Here is a 22,158-nt window from a genome sequence, read left to right as displayed (position 1 = left end):
ACAATTGTGGCGGGACGCGCGGCCCTCACGGCCACCGTAGCGACCGCCGTTAGCAGCGGGGCGGGGGGAAATTTAAACGGCGGCGGAGCGCTAGAGGCGGCTTCCCTCCGGTATGGCGGCTCCTGCTGGGCCTCTCCGTGGGAGGACCTTCTTCCTGGATGTGCCCAGCGGGTGGGCGGCGAGGGAGCTGGCGGAGGTCATCCGGCACCTGGGCGGGGTGAGTCGGCCTCGGCCGCACGCTGCGGTGCGGCTGGGGGTCCTGAGGGGCGGCGCTGGGAGGTTCCCGCCTGTGGTCATAGGAGGCTTTAGGGGCGTGAAGGGATGGGACAGGCACGGGGCGCTGGTCACCGCCTGGAGCGTTGGGAAGGGGCAGGTTGGGCCCTGGGAGCAGTTTGTGGTTGGAAGTAGTGGTGGTGCAGGGGCTCGGGCTGCGCGGGGGGTCGCTGAGGACTTGGGTAAACACAGACTGGGGGTGTCACCTCTGTGCCTGGGAAGCCACGTAACAGATCCTACATGAAGGCACATCGAGGTGTTTGTGGGGTGCAGAGGTGATCTGAGGCAGCCAGCACAGAATCACCAAAGGCAGAGCATGCCTGATGTGTCTGCGGCCCTCACTGATGGAGCGCCAGCGTCAGCAGACAAAGGGCAACTGATGTCACCTACCTGGGCTTGTGCAAGGCCTCTGGCACAGCCCCACACCCCATCTTTATCCTTCAGTTGGAGAGAGATGGGTTTGCAGGCTGCACTGTTCAGTGGATAAAGAGTCGGTGGGACGGTCGCAGCCACGGGGCTGTGATCAATGGCTTTGTCCAAGTGGAGGCGGTGAGCGGTGCCCTCCAGGGCTCCATCTGGGACCAGTGCTCTTCAACAGTGGCAAAGACAATGGCATGGAGTGTGCCCTCAGCAGTTTGCAGACCGAGCTGAGTGGTGCAGCTGACAGCACCAGCCAGACCAGGACAGGACTGAAACTGTGCACAGGAGAAACCCACGAGATTCAACAGGGCTGAGTGCAGGGTATTGGACTGGGGCAATCCCAGGTAAGAGCACAGACTGGGAGAAGAGCCTGAGAGCTGCTCTGCAGAGAAGCACTTGGAGACTCTAGTGGATGAAAAGCTGCACGTGAGCCAGCAGCACGTGCCTGCAGCCTGGAAGCTGATGCAGTTCTGGGCTGCATCAACAGCGGTGGCAGCAGAGAGGGGAGGTGACTGCCCCCTCTGCTCTTGTGAGGCTCTGGACTGGAGCATCTCTACTATGAAGAGAAGTTGAGGGAGTTGGACTTGTTTCTCTTGGGGAAAAGAAGGCTCTGGGGCGACCTCATTGTGGCCTTCCAGTACTTGAATGGCACCAACATTTACAGAGTCTGATAGAGATAATATGGGGGGGGGTGGCTTTAAGCTGGAAGATGGGAGACCTAAGTAAGATCTTAGGAAGAAACTTTCTGCTCAGTGGGTGGTGAGGTGCTGCTGCAGGCTGCCTGGGGAAGCCATGGGAGCACCATCTCTGGGGAGATTCATGGCCAGGCTGGGCGGGCCCTGGGAGCAACACTGTTCATGACAAGAGACTGTGACTTATGATCTTAGACCTTCCAACCTAAGCTGTTCGCTGGGGACATGGGTTAGGAGACATGGTAGAGATGGGTTGAGGTTGGACTTGGTGATCTTAGTGCTCTTTTCCAACTTCAGTGAATCTATGATTTATGGAGCTGGTGACTGAGCCCTTCCACAGGGAGCAGGGAGGTTTTGGGGTTCTTCCATGGAGGTCTCCAGACCCACCTGGACGTGGCCCTGCTGGTACCAGAGGGACCCCGAGGTGCCCGCAGCCGTGCTGTGGTTGAGCTGTTGCTGTCTGTTTTCTGCTGTTTCCTCCATGGCACAGGTCTTTTTATGGGCACCAAAGCATCCATTCTAAGTCCATCACAGCTTCATAGAATTGTTTGAGTTGGAAAGAATCCTTGAAGGCCACCTGTCCCACTGCCTGCAGGGACACCCACAGCTTTGTCAGTGTTCACAGCCCCATCCAGCCTGGGCACCTCCAGAGCATCCGTCACCTCTCTGGGCAATCTGTGCCAGAGCCTCACCACCCTCCCTGTGAAATAACTTCTTCCTTATATCCTCCTTGTAAACAGCCTCTTCCTTATATTCAATCGGAATCTCCCCTCTTTGAATTGGAAACCGTTTCCCCTTGTCCTGCAGATGCAGGTGTAAGATCTTTGCATTGCTCTCACATTTTCATTCTGCAGACCTTGCCCTAGGATTTTGCTTTGGTTGCCTAGGTGCTTAGCTGGGCTGACTTGCACTTTTTCCCTTTTCTTCAACCATACATTCATGCTTAACTTGGTTTCCTTCTATCATTGCCTGGACATGCTGCCAGCCCTCTGAGGAGTGCTCTCCAAGTCTCTTTTCACTTTGTGTTTTCCAGTCTGAGAAAGACTCCCAGTGGTTGGTTATTTCTCTGGGCAGCTACCACAGTAGTTGGAAATAACTTTATCCTTTGGACTGTCCCTCTGGCTTCTGATCAGACATCTCGTGTCACTTTCCCCTGAACTGCAGTCTGCTTGTAGCAGAGTTCTCATTCCTTCCCCTTCATGGAGATGCTGTATTTGGGTGCAGCATTTGTCAGCAGTCACAGCCCAAACCTCTGCACTGGGAGACTTTGAGGCACTCTTTTCCTGCAGCCTCCTTTGTATCCTGCAGCAGAAGTCACTGCTGTAGGGCAGTGAGCAATGCCACCGTGGCACTGCATTCTGTGGGGCAGCAGGATGGCCTTGTTTAGCAGCTGTGACTTCAGACTGCACAGATTTGTATCCTTCTGTGTACTTCATACCCTACATCTCTCTGCTTCCACTGAGCTTCTGCTGAGCCTGTTGTTAGTGCCCTAAATCAGGCTTTTTGGTTTCTAGCCTCTTTCTTCATCTTCTGCCTTGTGTGCAAAGGTCTGCATGTGTTGCTGGAGTATTTCTGAGCTGCTCTGCTCTGTCTTTTGCTACAGGAGACTGAGAGCTTCCTAAGCAAAGAAGTCAGCTACGTGGTGTCCAGCAAAAAGGAAGCCAAGCGAAGCAGAGCCAGGGCTCGGGCTGAGAAGAGGAGCAGTGTGACCTCAGAGGGTGCAAAAGCCCAGAGCTCAACACCTTCCTCCTCCAAAGAGAACCACACCAGACCTCAGCAGAAGCCACCAGACACTGTAAGAGCTATTTAGATTAAGGCCAGCCCGAGGGATTTATAGAGTGCAGCCAGTGTTGGAAGGTGTCTGTTGCTGCTCTGAGCAACTCTGTTCTTTTTTTTTTTTTTTTTTCCTCCATTCTCATTTGTACCAATGTTCCTGGTGTCTGTGCTTCTTTTCTCCCTCTAATGTGCGTGTCACAGCTTTGAGCTAGCAGCAAAGGATATCTGCTCAAATGGAAGAGAAAATTGAGGGCTTTGCTGGCTTCCCAGCAGAACAGGCAGTCCATCCCAATGCGGGAGCATGTCTAGGGAAAAAAAAAAAAAAAAAAAAAAAAAAAACACAACAGGAATGTAAGCAAAACAGATCTGCTTCAGAACCATTGCAGGCTGCAGTTGTGTGCTGACAGTCACAGGTGCAGGGCACAGCAGCTGGCTCCGCAGGAAGGACTAGCAAGGACACCTCTAGCCCCTGCCAGCCTCTTGGCACGCAGGGTTGCAGAGCTAAGTTGCTGCTTCCTCTTGGCTCGCTCTGAAGCTGTTCAATAAAAGCCAAGCCTTGGCTGACTGGCTGCCTACTGTGGATGTGAAGGGTGTCTGTGGTTTGTGTTCCCTGGAAATGCGAGTCCTGCTGTCTTTGAGATGGAGTCTTGGCCGGATTCCTCAGCAGAGCAAGCATCTCTAGAAATCATTGTTGCTGGGCAGCCTCGTTGTCCTCAGCTTGCTGCTGCCCGGGAGCTGAAGCTGGAACATAATGCTCGGCTGCTTTCTCTGCAGGCCCTGATCAGCAGGGGAAGGGAGCTGCTGCAGAAGGCCATGAAGAATCAGGTGAGCAGCACGTGGCCTGGCTTTCCTTGAGCCGAGTTCAGAGGACTGCTGATCAGTGCAGAGCCAGTGCCAGGTGCTCTCAGAGCCCCTCCTGCTGAGGGGAGCAGACTGGGCTGGTAAAGGTACAAATCTGTCCAATGATTCTGTGGAGTTGGTGGCTCTGCAGAGTGCTGTGCAGTGCTTCTTCTCAGAGCCGTGCCATCCTGCCCTGTTCAGCTGCTCCTGAGGTCTGTCCCAGCGATCAGGTTGCACCACACAAGAGAACTGTTAACACAGGATCATAATGATGTGAGATTTCAGAACTGAAGCCACGTTGCAGGAGCACTGCAGTCGCTCAGTGACCGCTTAGGGAGTTCACACAGCAGTGAGAGTTAAAAATCCGAGCTCCATTCTCCTGTTGGCTTGTAGGTAGAGATGAGTTTGAACCTTCTATGCCCTGAAGCTCACACACTAGTAACTCCTATGCTTTGGCCTGTCAGTTGGGCAACAAGGAAACCCCACTGAACCAGGTTTGTTGCTGCCAAACCTCTCTGTTTTCACAGGACACCTGCAGTGGCAGCAGCATCCTCGCCAACGCTCGCTTGTGGGGAGTCCAGATTGTGCATGTGGATGGTATCCTTCTCTGTTATGCTGGAATTCAGGGAATCAGTGAATTTATTATTATTATTATTATTATTATTATTATTTTAGAGAGAGGCTGTGCAGAAAGGGTACAGTGAGTGTGGGATGGAGGACGAGAGGAATTATGAGGAATGTGTGGTATTTAGTGATGCTTTGCATGCATAGGACAGCTACTGTCACGTTCACCACAGCAAATGCAGACTATGTTGTAAAGTACTGACTATTGGAAGTGTTCATGGCTCGGTCAGTCCTGAATTCACCATTTTTACTGCCTGGAAATGCAGCTGGTGATAATGGCGGGACTTGGTTAATGAGGTGCTGCTGGTTGAGGACCTGTGCTGGAAGGTGCTTCCTGCCTCGGTGATGGATGGGAGGGGGGTGATGGGACAGAGAGACGATGAAACTGCTTCTAATAATAGGTCTGGAGTAAAAGGTTCCTGAGTGTGCCGTGACAGTGACGTACTGCTGTGGCTGCATTTGTCTGGCTGTGCGGCGGAGGCTGCGAGCACCCATCCCTGAGCTGCCAGCCCTGAGCTGCAGCACTGCTGCAAATCTGTCAGAGTTTTCCAGTGTCCACATGCTGAACAATTCCTGGTAGCGCCCACTGCTGCAGAGGCTTAAAGCCGAGGGATGGGATGGGATGGGATGGGATGGGATGGGATGGGATGGGATGGGATGCCTTCCTCGGAGCACCAACTCTTCCTTGGCTCGCTCTTGGGTGCATCAACTGTGTAGTGGTGATGCTGTGCCTTGCTGAGCTCCTTGACAGCCCACCCCCACAGAAATGTTGTCGTATGCTCAGCAGCTGCTGCGTGCTGCCTCAGGAGCACGGAAGCAGAGGACGGAGGTGAGTGACCTAAGTTCAGCCCAGCTGGAGGCGCTCAGGACCCCTCAGTGGCTCTGAGAAATCCATCCCTCTCGTTTAATGGTAATCATCAATCTAATGGTCAGCGTGAAGGTAGGGCAGATGATGAGAGCAGCAACTTGGATGTCATATTGAAGCACCCCTAGGTAACTTGACAGCCAAAATATTGGAGTGGGTGAGGGTAGAAGGGAGTGCAGTCTGCAGTGCAGAGGGGTGGAGTGGTGGGTGAGTGCTGTGATCTCACTGGGATCAGAAATCGCCACTGCCTGCTCTGCCTCCCATACTGAGTGTGGCATTCTCTCCTGCAGGCACAGAGCCCCGTGTCTGGACAAAGAGCTCACAAAGGTAGGCCTGGAAGTTGTTCCCTGCACATTCACACTCGGAGCCACTTGAAGAAACCTCAGAATTTGAATATCTGCCTGAAACTTCGGCAAACAAAAATATGGTGACTGACTGAGGCGGTTTTTGCAGCTCCTTGTCTGTGAGCAGCTGAGGGCGTTATGCCTTCGAATGCAGGCAGTGTTCTTAAAACCCCACAAACAGTTTGCACCTTTACTCCCAGCATCTCAAGGCACTTAGCAGCCGTGCTGCTGGCTCTGCTCAACCCGCTGACTCCAGCAAAGTTCTGAGGTATAATGCATCCTCCAGCAGGGAGCAGTTCCTCACAACCCACTCATTTCTGCTAGGCTGAAATAAGCATCTGAGGCACTAGGCAGGGAGGGGGCTGGGAAGCCCAGGTTCTCATCTGCAATTAGGCAGGAGTGAGGTGTGGTGCTGGGACTGCACTGGTGATGCAGGCCCGTTTGTGACTCCTTAATTCAGCTCTTTGGAGAGCATCACAGAACAGAATCCAACCTCAGTATGATTTTCCGGTCTTGGTGGAAAGGTGGCGTGGGGGGGAAGGTACAAGAAGTTGTCAGATAAGGCAGATTGCAGGCTGCAAGCTCAGAGCTCGTGGTCATGGCACACTGTGTGCTCTTCTCGGGGATGTGTGGTGACAGCTGTCACTGCTCAGCCCTCTGCCACCAGCACTTAAGCAGAAGCATTGATCCTGGCTGCCTCTGACGTAGGGCTGCATCTGATGCAAGCTCAGGGCTGAGACTCGAGGAATGCTCTGCTGAGGAGAGGTGGGTTCAGCATTCTGGAAGAATGAGGCTGGAGCTTCCTTGCAGGAAATATGACTGAGCTGCAAGGGAGCCAAACTTCCCCCTTTAGAGGCAGTAAGGGAGGTGTGAGGGAGTTGGTCTGAGGGTCAGGCAGGTGCCAGCACAAACACCTTGGAGTTTGTTTCTTAAGCAGCTGGATTTTCAGGTGTAGGGCTCACAGGTGTGAGCAGTAGTGATGAGTTTGGCTCTACAGCCCAGCTCTGTTGGGGAATGAATGAATGGCGGGGAAGGTCAGGCTGGTGGGGCTCTGAGCTCCTGGTGGGGCTGTGGGTGGCCCTGTGGGGTCCCTCGCTGGACCTTCAAGGGTTCTTCCAGCTCAAACCATTCCATGGTTCTGTGAATTTGGCAGAGGGTCACTCCTAACCCAGCTGTCTTTCCAGCAGGAAAACTGAAGCCCCCTTTTTTGAAGGTTGAGGACCAGAGCAGGTAAGTGGGACCTTTCCAAACATCACAGCCAAACCACGTTAGAACTCCTAGGGGAAGGAACCCTTTACTGTTTCTCCTCACATGTGGGATGGTGGATATTCTGTCCCCGCGGCACAGTGTGGCTTCCTTGAAGGAAGGTGATGCTCTCCATGGCATTTCCCGAGAGAGAGCAAATAGGGTTTAGAGAAATAATCTTTATGGTTTGTGTGTCATTGGGGAAAAAGGTGCTCGGTGGGACCTGGCGGCAGTTACTTCCTTGCTCAGATTCCACACGTGATCCTCACAGGTCACCTAATCTGCTTGAGCCCTCTGAAATAGGGAAAGAGATTAAAGCACAGGAGGTCAGAGCTTGTAACTTGATTACAGCGCCTGGCCTGGGGGGATTGGAACTCTGCGGTGTTTCTAACAGTGCTCAGAGCACTAATGAATTGCTCTGAGGACAACATTTAAGGTGACTGCAGGGTCAAATAGTGTATCAAATACCCCTCTGAGGGAGGGACAGCTCTGCTCGTGCCACCATTGCTTTCTGATCCGCTTCTTCCAGGCAATTCCGGCCCTTCCACCACCAGTTCAAGAGCTTTCCTGGCCTCAACCTCCTGGCACCCAAGGGCTGCAGCCCCTTTGAGCCTCCAAAGAACCTCCCCAACTCCTGCAGGGCCAGGTAGGTTGTAGCCACTTCAGTGCAAGCTTTTAATCCTGATGGTTGGCGATGCTCACAGAAGCAGCTGTGGGCTGAGAGGAGACCTGCTCTGGGCTCAGTATCTGTAGCTCAAAGGAAGTGCTGTGTCCTTGCATCCAGATGTGACAGCTGGGTGCTTGCTGGAGGGCAGGGAAGAGCTTTGCTGTCATCTTACAGGGCCGTGGAGGGCTGCACAGAACACAGCAAGGGGGAGAAGAGCCCCCAGTCCACAGCAGTGCCAAAAAAGAAAAGGGGATTTTGTGAGTGCTGCCAGGAGACGTTTGAAGAGCTGCAGAAGGTAAAGGCAAAGCCACGTCCTGGGTCATCCCAGCAGTTGTGGGGACTGCACAGTGCAGTGGGTGATGTGATGTGACTGATGTTGGTAAGTCCCTTTGGAAGCAGAGCGGGTTCACCTGGCCTTGATGTGGTCGGATCTGCCCTGCAGGCAGAAGCCATAGAGCTGCTCAGATTTCCTGGTTTGGGCCAGAAGTGGTTTTGGAGATCATGAGATGCTCATCTGTGGGTCTTGGAGAGCCTCCAAGATGTAACCCTCCACTTGGTGTGTAAGGTGAGCTGTTCCGTAGCAGCTGGGGGACACTGGCTGATCAAAGAGATAAGAGCAGGGTTTTATCTCCTCTAGAACACCAGCGTGGCTTCCAGAGCCCAACCTTCAGTGATAGACAGCAGGTATTTGGGATCTGCATTTTACTAACTGCTGGGAAAGCTGTGGGCTGCTGTTAGATACAGGCACAGCCCCTCATTATCAGGTGTCTATGGGAACAGAACACTGTAAGCAGCCAGGGGTGACAGCATTGCCTACGTTTCCTAAACCTGTTTCTAAGCAGTGGGGCTGCCTGGTGAGGGCTGTGTGTGGGGCCCTACAGGCTGTGGGCACTGTTTGGTACTGCACTTGTGAGAGGATGAGCATTGCCAAAGGGCCTTTTCCTCCTTGCAGCACCTGCAGAGCCCACAGCACAGATGCTTTGCCCTGGATGACTCCCGTTACGCCTTGGTGGATCACGTCATCGCGCAGCTCGCCAGCAGCATCACAGGGCAGCTGCCCAGGTACGTGGTGTGTCTGTCATCGTGCACTGAGCCCCACCGGTCTGAAATTACCCAAGGAAGGGCTCCTGGCCTCCTGCACTGCAGGAAAAAAGCTTCATCTTGCTGTGGGAGGGTGTTGCTGGGCCTTGAGGTGGATCATTAATGGATGGTTCTTTTCAGGGTGCCGCTGCCCTGCCTGACAGATGAACACTTAATGCCTCGAGCACAATGTGCAGGAGCTGAGGTGCTGACAGCGGTGCTGGGGGAGGAGAGGCAGCAGTGTGAGCAGGCTGTGGGGCTGCTGAGTGCTGATCCCAGCACCAAGGGGTGCTCCTCCTGTCTGCCTGGAAATGACGTCGGTGATCCCACAGAAACAGAGGGACTGAGTGGAAGCCGCCCTTCTGGACTGTCTGCTGAATTCAGGTCAGCAACTGCTGCTCCGTCTGAACCCCACAGACTTCTGCACACCCCTCCTGCCTGCAGGAAGCGCCCGCTGGGCCCTGCTCAGCCCGCCCCCCTGGGGAAGAAGCCTCGAGTGGAGCTGAGGGCCAACCCCACTCGGTGCCCTGTGTTCCTGCAGACCCCCCAGCACAACAGCACAACGGCTCCCCGTGACTTTGAGATGAGTTCTGAGTCAGGCTGGGATGTCCCACTGCTCTCCACGCTGCCCCAGGACGGCAGGATCTGCTCTGTGGACAGGGATCTGCTCCAAAGGGGGGACACCCACGTGCGGGGCAGTGGGTGCGACTCGCAGCTCTGCCTGGTGCTGCAGCAGAACTCGGAGTCGGACAGGAGCTGCAGAAACTGCTGTGCAGGGAGCAGAGCTGCCTTTCCCCCAATTTCAGACCTTTTTTGGCAGCTGGACTGATTCTAACCAACTCTGGGCCCTCAGTGGGAGCTGGCCCCACACCTCCTGGGGGCAACACATCTTCATCCAGCACCTGCTGCCCTGGCCTCTGGCAGGGGGGGAGTGATATGGGATGCAACCTTCTGCCCCAGCCCTTGGGAGAAGGACACAAAGCGGTGTGCTGAGCTCACTCCATCACCCCACAGCAGCAGGAGGGCAGCAGTGCATCCTCCTCCCAGCCATCGGGGTCTGCAGTGCCTCTCTCCTGTTGGGCTCCAGGGGGTGGGCTGTGACCTCAGCATCCTCAGCATCTTGCCCCTGAGATATGGCTGTGGTTGGGCTGGGTGTGCTTACAGATGTTTTTAACTGCTGCTAAGCTGATTTTGTTTCTAGCGAACTTCTAATAAAATGAAAGAACAGAGAGCGGCGTGCGGGGTGGGCTGTGTCCAACTCTGAAGGGCGTGAATTTAGGGGTGGGTTGGGGGGGGAGCAGAGGAGCTGCAGGGGATTGCAGTGCTCTGCTCTGTGGGGCTGCACGGCTGCCCTCGATCCTGGGTTTGTCAGGCCTGGGGTGGGGGGGGTCACTCAGGTATCTGGGGTTGGGGGCGCTGACCCACACCAGATTTCACTGTGGGTTTACGTTTGGATTTCATTGCACGGGCTCAGGACCCCCGTCTCCATCTCCTCTTCGTCCCGTGGGGCCCCGCACCGCTGCGGGATCAGCGGGAATCCATCATTTACCCCCAAACCACCCCCGAAATGGTGCGTTTCCCCGCAGCATCCCCTAAAAGTGGGGCAGCCCATTACCGCCGGGGGCGGCTCCGCTGCACCGCCGCATCCGCAGCCGCCGGGGGAGGGGAGAGAAGGGGGGGGGGGGGGGAGGGGCGGTGCTGCGGACGGGGACGGTGCGGTGCAGCGCTGTGCGGGTGGTGGGGGCGGCCCCTCCGCACCGCTCCGCTCCGCACCGCTCCATCCCCGGCCCCGGGGGGCGGAGGGGCGGATGATGCGGGAGCGATGAGCGCGCTGCGGGGCTGGGGGTGGCTGCTGGCCGCGCTGCTGTCGCTGACCCCGAGAGCAGGTAGGTCCCCCCCGGTCCCCTCCCGATCCCCTCCGGTCCATCCCGGTCTCCTCCGGAACCCCCCCGGACACTCCGGCCCCACCGCTGCGGTGTTTGGATGCGGCGGTACCGCACCGCGCCGCCCCCGTCTGTGTTCCCCGGGTGTCCCCTGGGCGTCCCCTGGCACGCAGAGCCACGGTGCTGTGCCCCCACCCCGGGACGCGGCCCCATCGCAGCCCCTCCGCGTCCCCACGGCCTCGGGACCCCCACAGGACCCGTCCTCACCGGGGCCCCTCCGTGTCCCCAGACCCCAGGTGTCCCTTTCGTGCTGCAGCATGGCCTTGGGTCCCCCAGGATATGTCCTCATCACAGACCCTCTGTGTTCCCATCACCTCGGGACCCCCAGGACGTGTCCACATTTCAGCCTTTCCATGTCCTCCAGGTCCCCAGGTGTCCCCTTTGTATGTGTGTAGCAGGCCTTAGGTCCCCATCACAGCCCCTCTGTGTACCCTGGGTCCCCAGGTGTCCCTTTGGGACTGCAGATCCCCATTGCAGTGCCCCAGGTTCCCATGACCTCGGCTCCCTTCCAGGACGTTGTGTCCCCTCCACGTCCCCCAGATCCCCAGGTTCCTGTGGCTTTGGATCCTCATAGAACACGTCCCCATCGCAGCCCCTCCATGCTCCCCAGGTGTTCCTTGGCATGCAGCGTGGCCTTGGGTCCCACAGGATATGTCCCTATTGCAGCCCCCTCATGCTTCCCCGGTCCCTATGGCATCAGATCTACCCAGGACATGTCCCCATCACAGCCCCTCTGTGTCCCCCAGGTGTCCCTTCAGGGACAGAGCATGGCCTTGAATCCTCCCAGAAACATCCCCATTGAAGCCCTTCTCTGTCCCCATGGCCTCAGGTCCCCCCCTAGAGCATGTCCCCATTGAATCCCCACCATGTCTACAGGTCCCCACGACCCCGGGTCCCCCCAGATGCATCCCTGGTGCTGCCTCTCCACATCTCCTTGGTCCCCCCAGGATGTATCCCCATCACGGTCCCTCCCTGTCCATCAGGGCCCTATGGCCTTAACCACGGGGCACCCAATGCTTGTCTGTGGGACACCCGATCCTTAACCACAGGGCGCTCAGCCCATATCTATGTGGAACCCAACCCCTGTCCATGGGGCACCCAGCTCTTGACCATGGAGGACCCAACTGCTGACCCACGGGTCCCACCACCAACCATCACTCCCGGCCCGCAGGCCCCGCAGGTGCCACCCCACAGACCAGCACCCCGCAGCAGAAGCTCCCGCAGCCCGGCTGGCTGGAGGGACAGGCACTGGCCGAGGTCACCCACCCCAGCAGGTTGGTGGGACGCAGCGCAGGTGGAGAGGTCCTGAAGCATCAACTGGACACCAGGGTCCGGAATGAGTCTGGAGCGGGAGGTGGCCCCGTAAGTGCACTGCGTTCCCATCACCCTAATGGGTTCCCATTAAAGCTCAGCTCTGGAGGTGCACGTGTGAGTACACGGCTCATGAATAATGAATGGCCCTCACTCGGCGCTGGGGAGACAGATCCGGTGCTGTGCCGCGTGCCGCCGAGCCACGCTTTGGGGTGGCCCCACGCACCCAACACAGACCCCGCTCTCTTGCAGGGGGTGCATCTGGCGCGGGTCAGCTTCATGGTGCGTGCCTTTGGCTCTGCCTTCATCCTGGACCTGGAGCTCAACCAGTGAGTGTGGGGTGACCCCTGACATGGGGCGTCGCTATGGGGCCGGGTGGGAGCCTTGCTCAATGCGGACGGGGCACAGAGGCGGTGGCATCTCGGTGTCCCTTTGGGTTGGGTTCCCAATGGCTGACGTGCGGCGCACGGCGCTCAGTGGGGTGAGGGTGGCAGGGCGGCACCACTGTCCTCACCCCACTGCTGTCCCCACAGCCACCTCCTCGCCTCACACTATGTGGAGCGGCACCTCGGTGTCGGACAGAACAGCAGCAGCACGGTGAGGCTGTGCCATGCCAGGCTGTGCCATGCTGTGCCATGCTGTGCCATGCTGTGCCATGCTGTGCCATGCTGTGCCATGCCAGGCTGTGCCATGCTGTGCCATGCTGTGCCATGCCATGCTGTGCCATGCCAGGCTGTGCCATGCTGTGCCATGCTGTGCCATGCTGTGCCATGCTGTGCCATGCCAGGCTGTGCCATGCTGTGCCATGCTGTGCCATGCCATGCTGTGCCAGGCTGTGCCATGCTGTGCCATGCTGTGCCATGCCATGCTGTGCCATGCCAGGCTGTGCCATGCTGTGCCATGCTGTGCCATTCCATGCTGCGCCATGCCAGGCTGTGCCAGGCTGTGCCATGCTGTGCCATGCCATGCTGTGCCATGCCGTGCCATGATGTGCTGTGTTCTGCCATGTTGTCCCATGTTGCCCCATGCTGTGCCATGCTGTGCTGTGCCGTGCCATGTTGTGTCGTACCACACCGTGCTTTGTCATCTTGTGCCATGTCGTGTTGTGCCATGCTGTGCCATGTTGTGCCATGTCGTGCCGTGTTGTGCCATGTTGTGGCATGTTGTGCCGTGCTATGCTGTGTTGTGCCATGTGGTGCCATGTGGTGCCATGTGGTCCCGTGTGGTGCCGTGTGGTGCCATGCCACACCATGCAGCAGTGCCCCATGCCCTCAGCTCTGTCCCCTCTCTTAGGGCACAGGCGAGCACTGCTACTACCAGGGCCGGGTTCGGGGGTGGCCCCGCTCCTTCGCAGCGCTCTCCAGCTGCCGGGGGCTGCAGTGAGTACCGACCCCAACCCCGGGTCAGAGCTGTGCTCGCAGAGCAGGGCTGTGGACAGAACCTTTCGGGGCTTCCCTTGCAGCGGGGTCTTCTCAGATGGGCGGGATATATTTCTAATTGAGCCCCAAGCAGGCACCGAGCACGCGGAGGTGAGTGGGGACCTCTGCCCTGCCTCAGTTTAAGGGGGACGTGGCCCTGGGGACATGGGGACACGGGGACACGGGTCTTGGTGCTCTCTCTGCAATAGGGTCTTCAGCCACATCTCATCCAGCGCACCCCAAGCTGTGCCTTGCCAGGTGAGCACCGTGCTTTGGCACTGCCTGGCACCCCCAGTGTGCCCAGTGCCCCAGTCCCACTGTCCCCATTCCCCGCAGGCTGCATGCTGGGTGCCGTGGGGCAATCTGGCTCAGGCAGCTCGGCCAGGCTGCGGCGGCGGCGGAGGCAGGTGAGTGCTGGGAACATGGGTAGGACATGGGCATGGGGCTGGGGACAGGGGTACAGGGCTGGAGACGTGGGCACAGGGTTGGTGACAAAGGTGTGGACTAGGGGAACAGGGACAAGAACACAGGGTTGGGGACAGGGATATGGTGTTGGGGACAAGAGCAAGAGGCTGGGGATAGGGATATCAAGCTGGGGAGAGGGGTACAGGCCTGGGGACAGGGATATAGTGTTGGGGACAAGGCCATGGGGTTGGGTACAGAGGATGTGGGACTGGGGACAGGAGAATGGGGATGGCAACAGCAGCATGGATTTGAAGACATGAGGCTGGGAACAAGAGCACGCTTTGGGGCTCGCAGCCATGAAACGGGGCCAGAAACTCCCAAACCCCACTCCTTGCCCCATACATCCCCATGGGCACTGCCCACCTCCTTCCCTGCCCGCAGGTGCGTCGGGCGCAGCACACAGTGCACAGTGAGACCAAGTACATCGAGCTGGCCGTGGTGAACGACCATCAGCTGGTAGGGATGTGGGGCAGAGGGATGGCAATGGGGCGGCCGCCCACCCCCCGCTCCCCAAAGTTCCTACAGCTCCGCAGATCCGTGGTGCTCACCAGCAACTTCGCCAAGTCTGTGGTCAACCTGGCTGACATGGTGAGCGTGGGTCCATCCATGGGGTGGGGACTGCGGGCCCATCTGTAGGGTGCTGAGCGTGGTGCTGCCTGTGGTGCTGCTCCCATGGCGCGTTGTGCCCCATGGCCACCCCCACTGTGCACTTTGCCCCGTTGTGCCCCATGGCACACTCAGCCCATCGTCATCCTCATGGCACCCGGTGCTCCATTGCCATCCCCACTGTGCGTCGTGCCCCCTTGTATCCCATCATGCCCCACTGCCATCCCCCTGGCACACTGTGCCCCATAGCACCCCATGGTCATGCTATGCAGATCTACAAGGAGCAGCTCAACACCCGCATCGTGCTGGTGGCCATGGAGACGTGGGCTGCAGGGGACCGCATCCGCATGGAGGAGGACTCGATGGGGACACTCAACGAGTTCATGCGGCACCGGCGCGAGGAGCACAGCGACGCCATCCACCTCTTCTCGTGAGCATGGGGTCAGGAGCCCAGCCCATGGCCACATGCCCACGTCCCCATTTGCCCCATCCCTTGTAGGGGACGCACCTTCCAGAGCAGCCGCAGCGGTACCGCCTTCGTTGGGGGTATCTGCTCAGCCGGGCGCGCTGGTGGGGTCAACGAGGTGGGTGATGTGGGTGCAGAATGAATGGCGGGCATGGGACCCCATGGTGACAACGTTGTCCCCACTGGAGATCCCATGATGACCGTGTTGCCCCCATTGCAGTATGGCAACATGGCGGCCATGGCGGTGACACTGGCACAGACGCTGGGGCAGAATGTGGGCATGATGTGGAACAAGCACCGCGCATCAGCAGGTAGCAATGGGGACAGGGGTGGCACCCGTGGGGACAATGTCCCCTCCCTGGCACCGCAGTGCTCTGCCATCCCATAGGGGACTGCCGCTGCCCTGATGCGTGGCTGGGCTGCATCATGGAGGACACGGGGTGAGCGCTGTCCCCACGTGGCACACGACCACCCCAGGAGGTGCCACCCATGGGGTGCTCCCACAGTGGGGTGGTGGAGGGCGCAATGGGGTCATTGGGAGCACTGTGGGATCAGTGGGGTCATTGGGGCACAGCTGGACGGCGGGGGGCACATCGGGGTCATTGGGGCACAGCTGGATGGCGGGGGGGACAGCGGGGTCAGTGGGGCACAGTGAGGCTGTGGTGGCACAGCAGGGTTGTAGGGGCACAGTGAGGACACTGGGGGAATAGTGGTGTCACTGGGGAACAGCAGGGCTGTGGGAATACAGCGGGGTCAATGGGGGCACAAGGGGGGTCACTGGGGTACGGGCTGAGCGCTGCCCCCACGTGGCACTTGGCCACTCCTGGAGGTGCCACCCGTGGGGCGATGGCAGCCACCCGGTGTCACCACGTCCCCCCGTAGGTACTACCTCCCACGGAAGTTCTCCCGCTGCAGCATTGATGAGTACAACCAATTCCTGCAGGACGGCGGTGGCAGCTGCCTCTTCAACAAACCCCTCAAGGTAAATGGGGCATCAGTGGGGCGGGGGCTCCCTAGGGCATCAGCAGTCCAATAGGCATCAATGGGGTGGGGAGTCCCTGGGGCATCAATGAGTCCAATGTGCATCAATAGGGTGGGGGGTCCCTGGGGGGTCAGTGGGGCCAACAGACATAAATGAGGTGGAGGAGTCTCTGGACCATCGGTGGGGACGACATATCAGTGGGATGGGGATTCTCCGAGGCATCAGGGGGCCAACAAGCATCAATGGGGTGGGGAGTCCCCGGGGCATCGATGGGGCCAACGGGCACCAATGAGGTGGGAATCCCTTGGGGTCACACTTGGGTTGGGAGGGACAACCCCACAGCCCTTCCCCACAGCTCCTGGACCCACCAGAGTGCGGCAATGGGTTTGTGGAGGCAGGAGAGGAGTGCGACTGTGGATCGCAGACGGTGAGCAGGATCAGGGCCATGGGGGGGCAGCTATGGGGCCGGGGTGGGACTGAGCACCGTGCCGCCCCCCAGGAGTGTGCCAGGAGCGGAGGGAACTGCTGCAAGAAGTGCACGCTGACACACGACGCCATGTGCAGCGACGGGCTGTGCTGTAAGGGATGCAAGGTGCAATGGGGCACGGTGTGGGGCACTGGGAGGTCTGTGGGGTCAGGTCCTGATGTGGGATTTGTCCCCCAGTATGAGCCACGTGGTGTGTCCTGCCGGGAGGCGGTGAATGAGTGTGACATCCCTGAGACCTGCACTGGGGACTCCAGTCAGGTGAGAGGGGTCACTGGGGCACTGTGGGGTCACTTGGGGCACAGTGGGGACATGGGGGCACAGTGCAGTCACTGGGTGTGCAGCAGGGCTTTGGGAGTCACAGTGGGGTCATTGGGGCACGGTAGGGCCATGGGGGACGTAGTGGGGTCACTGGGAACACAGAGGGGTCACTGGAGGCTCAGTGTGACTGTGGTGGTACTGTGGGGTCATAGGGGCACAGTAGAGTCGCAGTAGGACTATGGGGGCACAAAAGGGTCACTGGGGTACAGCGGGGTCCCAAGTGTCCTCTCCTGCCCCCAGTGTCCCCCCAACCTCCACAAACTGGACGGGTACTTCTGTGATAATGAGCAGGTGAGTGGCACCATAGGTATGGCACATCCATGGGATCGCAGCGCCCGTGGGTGTCATGCTCCCATGGTTGCCAACCTATAACCCTATAACTGCTTCCGTGGGTACCAACCATCACCCCGTTCTTAATCCCACGGGTGCCACCACGACCCTACCCCTGCTTCCATGGGTGCCACCAGGACTCTATAACCACTCCCATGGGCACCAACCATGACCCTGTTCCTATTCCCATGGGTGCCGCCATGGCCTTATAACCACTCCCACGGGCGCCAGGTGTGACCCTATTCTCACTCCCATTGGTGCTACTGTGACCCTATAGCCATTCTCAAGGGTGCCGCCGTGACTCTGTAACCACTCTCATGGATACCAGCCATGACCCTACAACTGCTTCCATGGGTACCAACCATGACCCTGTTCCTATTCCCATGGGTGCCACCATGGCCTTATAACCACTCCCGTGGGCGCCAAGTGTGACCCTATCCTCACTCCCATTGGTGCCACCATGACCCTATAGCCATTCTCAAGGGTGCCACCACGACTCTATAACCATTCCCACGGCTACCAGCCATGACCCTATAACTATTTCCACAAGTACCAGCCATGACCCTGTTCCTCCTCCCCTGGGTGCCACCATGACCCTATCATCACTCCCCTGGGTGCCAATCATGACCCTATAACCACTCCTATAACCAGGGCCGCTGCTACGGCGGGCGCTGTAAAACCCGGGACCGGCAGTGCAACGCGTTGTGGGGCCGCGGTGAGTGCCCAGACCCCACTCCCACATCCCCGCGTTGGGGACAGCCGGTGACGCCGCTCGCTGCAGGCTCTGCGGAGCGCTTCTGCTACGAGAAGCTCAACGTGGAGGGCACCGAGAGGGGCAACTGCGGGCGCGAGGGCGCGGGGTGGACGCAGTGCAACAAGCAGTGAGTGCCCCCGCCGAGCGCCCCGCGTCCCCTCCTGCTGTCACCCGGTGTCACCGCCCCGCTGCTGGCAGGGACGTGCTGTGCGGGTTCCTGCTGTGCGCCAACATCTCGGGGACGCCGCGGCTGGGCGAGCTGAGCGGGGAGGTGGCCACCACCACTTTCTTCCATCAGAACCGCTACGTGGACTGCAGGTGGGCGCCGCCGCCCCGGGGACGGGGACACGGGGTCACCCCTATGGGGACGTGGGGACAGGAGGGACCTCACGTGAACCCGCTGGGGACAAGGGCATGGTGGCGTGCCTGTGCCACCTCCTTAGGGATGGGGACGTGAGCACGGTGATGTCCTGGGTCTCGCCTTGGGGACAAGGGTGTGGACATGTTGGGGGATAAGGGCAGCGGGGTCCCACTGGGGACAGGGAGAAGGTGGCAGCGAGGTCCCTGTGTTCTCCCCTGGGGGACATGGACGTGGTTGGGTCCCTGCATCACCCTCTTGGGGAATGGACTCAGCGGCGTCCCTGTGTCATTGGGGCGGAAATGTGGTGGAGCCCCTGTGTCACAGCCCTAGGGACGTGGACATGGGAAGGTCCTTCTGTCCCTGTGTCATCTTCTTGGCGTGTCACTCCGTGGGAGATGGGACAAGGACATGGCAGGGTCCCTGCGGGATGGGGACAATGCACACAGTGTGGTTCCTGTGTCATTCCTTTGCGGACATGGACGCAGTGGGGTCTGTGTGGCGCCCCTTGGGGACGGGGGCAGGGGACATGGACACAGAGGGGTCCCTTTGTCACCCCCTCGGTGTGTCACCACCCTGAGCATTGGGACATGGACCCGGTTGTGTCCCCATGTCACCCCACTGGATATGAGGACGTGGCGGTGTCCCCTTGCCACCCCTTTGGGGACAGAGACATGGACCTGGTGGCATCCCCACATCACCCCACTGCCACCTTGCAGGGGCGGCCACGTGCAGCTGGCGGATGGCTCAGAGCTGAGCTACGTGGAGGACGGCACGCCGTGCGGCCCTGCCATGCTGTGCCTCGACCACAAATGCCTTCCGGTCACCGCCTTCAATTTCAGCTCCTGCCCCGGCAGCGGGGATGGGAAGATCTGCTTTGAGCACGGGGTGAGGCGTGGGGACGGGGCTGGGAGGCGCGGGGTGACGACAGAGGGTGGCATCAAGGGGTGACGCCGCCCCCTCATAGGTGTGCAGCAATGAGGGGAAGTGCATCTGTCAGCCCGAGTGGACGGGGAAGGACTGCAGCGTCTACGACCCCATTCCTGAACCCAAACCCACGGGGGAGACGGAGCGCTACAAGGGTCTGCTGGGGGAGCGTGGTGCTGTCCCTGCTCCCCGTGGTGCCCCACGGCCGTGTCAGCTCTGACGCACGTCCCTGTCCTCCTGTCCCAGGTCCCAGTGGCACCAACATCATCATTGGGTCCATAGCGGGAGCCGTGCTGGTGGCTGCCATCGTCCTTGGTGGCACGGGATGGGGATTCAAGTAAGCGGGGTCATCGGGATGCTCGTTCCCCCGGTCCCATTTGTCCCCTTGTCTCCATGTCCCGTTGTCCCACGGGGTCACTGGGATGCTCATTCCCCTGCTCCCATTTGTCCCCCTCATCACCGTGTCTCCTTGCCACCCAGACTCATTGGGACGTTATTTGCCCAGTCCCATTTGTCCCCATTGTCCCCTTGGTCCCTTGTCCCCTGTGGTCATGGAGATGCCATTCCCCCGGTCCGACTTGTCCCCTTGACCCCATGTCCCCACGTCCCTTGTCCCCTGGGGTCATCGGGACGCTCATTCCCCAGTCCCCTTTGTCCTTCTTACTCCTTTGTCCCATGAGATCATGGGGATCCTCACCACCTTGCTCCTACTTGTCCTCCTTGTCCCCTGGGGGTCAAGGGGCTCAGAGGGACACCGGGGACACTGACACCGCCGTCCTCTCCCCCCTGTCCCCAGGAACATCCGCCGCGGAAGGTACGACCCGGCGCAGCAGGGAGTGTAACCCCCCACCCCGTCGTCTCCTCGTCACCATCACCGTCCGGCGGCAGCGGTGACCCCCCCGGGCCGGAACCGCCGCCCGTCTGTCCGTGTCACTGTCTGTCCGGCTGCCCCCGTGCTGTCTCCATCTCTGTGCCCACCCCAAAGAGCCCAGTGGGGCGGGGGGGGGCTCTTTGGGGCTTGGTGTCCCCCGTGTCCCCCCATCCCATACCTCGTGTCACCCCCCTGCACTAAAGCGCTCCTCACTTCTGTGTTGCAGGTCCGGGGGGGCCTGAGCAGGTCCACCCGAGAAGGGAGGAGAGCACGGGGGGATCCCCCCGACCCCACTGCACCGCCACGAATGTCCGGAACCCCCGGGCCCTCTGGGGTTGGGGTCACTGCACCGCCATGAATGTACCCGGGGGGGCCACAACAGGACCCCCAACCCCACATGGCCCTGGGGAGGGGGGGGGGGGGGAAGGGTCAGAACCCCCCCTCACTCCATGTCAACATCTTCCAGCTCTGGGGGCTGCACCCCCTGTATCAGGCCAGTATGCCCCAGTACCCCCCAGTACCAGGCCAGTTGTCCCCTCCATGACCCCAGAGCAGGGCCTGGAGGCCATCCCTGTCCCCTCCCATCTCGCATCCTCACCAGTGGGGTCCCACACCCACGGGTGCCAGGCTCTGGGTCAAGGACATCCCCCATCCATCATCTCCCCCATCCCAAAAGGTGCACCCCAAAATGGGGACTCAACAGCATCAGGGCCACCCTATGGGGCTGGGGGGCAGGGAGAGCCCAGGGGAGTGTCACCCCGTGTCCCCTTGTTCCCTGGTCCCTTGGGGTCACTGGGATGCTCATTCCCCTGGTCCCATTTGTCCCCCTTGTTCCCTTGGTCCCTTGTCCCTTGGGGTCATTAGGATGCTCATTCTTCTGCCCCCCTGGTCCCCTTGGCACTTCACATGTCCCATGTATCACCCTCAGGACAAGGGGGTGGCACATGTCACCCCTGTCCCCGCGGCCCCACATCACCCCATGCCATCCATCCCACACCACCACGGAGCACTTAGGGCCCACCGCAGCCCCACAATGACACACAGCACAGTGGGGACCCCACACCCACGGAGGGGTGGCAGTGTCCCCCCCATATGTGTCTCCTGCTATGGGGTCAGCAGTGGGACAGGAGGTGCCCCCAGGGCAGCCTGCATGGGGTGACCACGAGTGGCAGCCCCAGGACCATAGGGTGGCAGCAGGATGGGACGTCCCCAAACTCAGCTGTAACCGTGTCCCCATATGACACAGCAGCTCTGTGGCCATGGGCTGTGGGGAGCTGGGCAGCACGGAGGGGTGTGTGGGGGTCCAACCCCCCGTCCCTCAATCTGTCACCATGATGTCCCCACAGCTGCAGTGCTTGCGAGAGGACACCGCCGTCCCCGTGGGAGCCCCGTGTCCCAGTCCCAACACTCGTCACCGATTTTGGGGACGTGAACCTATATATAAATATATATATAAATATAAATATTTTTTTTTCTTAATGATTTTAATGCTGTACGGCCCCGCAGTGCCACCAGGACTGGGGGATGGCCCAGGGACGGGGTGAGCTGACCCCAGGGCCCCGCAGCACACCTCACCTCCTGCTCGCGTGCCTGCTTCACCCGTGCTGGGGGTCACCTGGACCCCACAACGCCTCCTGCAACGTCACAGATTTATTTACAATAAAGAATTGGAAAATCAGTGGGAAAATTCTGCCTTTCTGCGGGGCTGGGTGAGCAGCACGAGGCCGGGCAGAGCTGCACGCTCACATCCGACGTATCCTCACACATCCGGGACCAGACAGAACTCACTCCTCTGGTCCCGTCTGTCCCCCTGTCCTCCTCTGGTCCCTGTGTCCTCCTGGTCCTGTGGTCCCTTGTCCCATAGGGTCACTGGGATGCTCTCTGCCCTGGTTCCACTTGTCCCCCTCACCCTCTGGTGTCACTGCGATGCTCAATGCCATGGTCCTACTTGTTCCCCTTATCCCCTGCTCCTCCGTCCTGTGGGAACACATGGATGCTCCTTCCCCTTGTCCACACGTCCCCATGTCCCATGGGGTCACTCATATGCTCATTCCCCTGGTCCCATTTGTCCCTCTTGTCTTTGTGTCCCATTTGTC

At 59.3% G+C, this 22,158-nt stretch overlaps 2 protein-coding genes across 2 annotated transcripts; both read left to right on the top strand.

Annotated features, from left to right (window-relative positions):
- Positions 1-112: 112 nt before the first annotated feature.
- DBF4B (DBF4B-CDC7 kinase regulatory subunit) lies at positions 113-9,655 on the top strand (the record flags this gene model as incomplete). The annotated part of the gene is made up of 11 exons (XM_079547216.1): positions 113-217; positions 2,989-3,180; positions 3,936-3,986; positions 4,529-4,598; positions 5,390-5,454; positions 5,781-5,817; positions 7,022-7,064; positions 7,609-7,725; positions 7,921-8,041; positions 8,699-8,808; positions 9,271-9,655. The coding sequence occupies 11 exons, from the start codon at positions 113-115 to the stop codon at positions 9,653-9,655; spliced, it is 1,296 nt and encodes a 431-aa protein (XP_079403342.1).
- Positions 9,656-10,648: 993 nt separating this feature from the next.
- On the top strand, positions 10,649-20,033 carry ADAM11 (ADAM metallopeptidase domain 11; the record flags this gene model as incomplete). Its single annotated transcript, XM_079547215.1, has 25 exons — positions 10,649-10,712; positions 11,941-12,131; positions 12,333-12,409; positions 12,614-12,677; positions 13,374-13,459; positions 13,543-13,609; positions 13,708-13,756; positions 13,835-13,905; positions 14,345-14,551; positions 14,842-14,999; positions 15,069-15,153; positions 15,256-15,346; positions 15,424-15,475; positions 15,918-16,017; positions 16,373-16,444; positions 16,517-16,609; positions 16,682-16,762; positions 17,063-17,113; positions 17,804-17,867; positions 17,934-18,033; positions 18,105-18,224; positions 18,984-19,152; positions 19,232-19,346; positions 19,438-19,528; positions 19,988-20,033. The coding sequence occupies 25 exons, from the start codon at positions 10,649-10,651 to the stop codon at positions 20,031-20,033; spliced, it is 2,364 nt and encodes a 787-aa protein (XP_079403341.1).
- Positions 20,034-22,158: the final 2,125 nt, after the last annotated feature.

This window comes from Tetrao urogallus, assembly GCF_951394365.1.
Source record: "Tetrao urogallus genome assembly, chromosome: 26".
NCBI classification, from domain to species: domain Eukaryota; kingdom Metazoa; phylum Chordata; class Aves; order Galliformes; family Phasianidae; genus Tetrao; species Tetrao urogallus.
The sequence above is the reverse complement of the archived record's forward strand: the minus strand, read 5'-3'. Positions and strand labels throughout refer to the sequence as shown.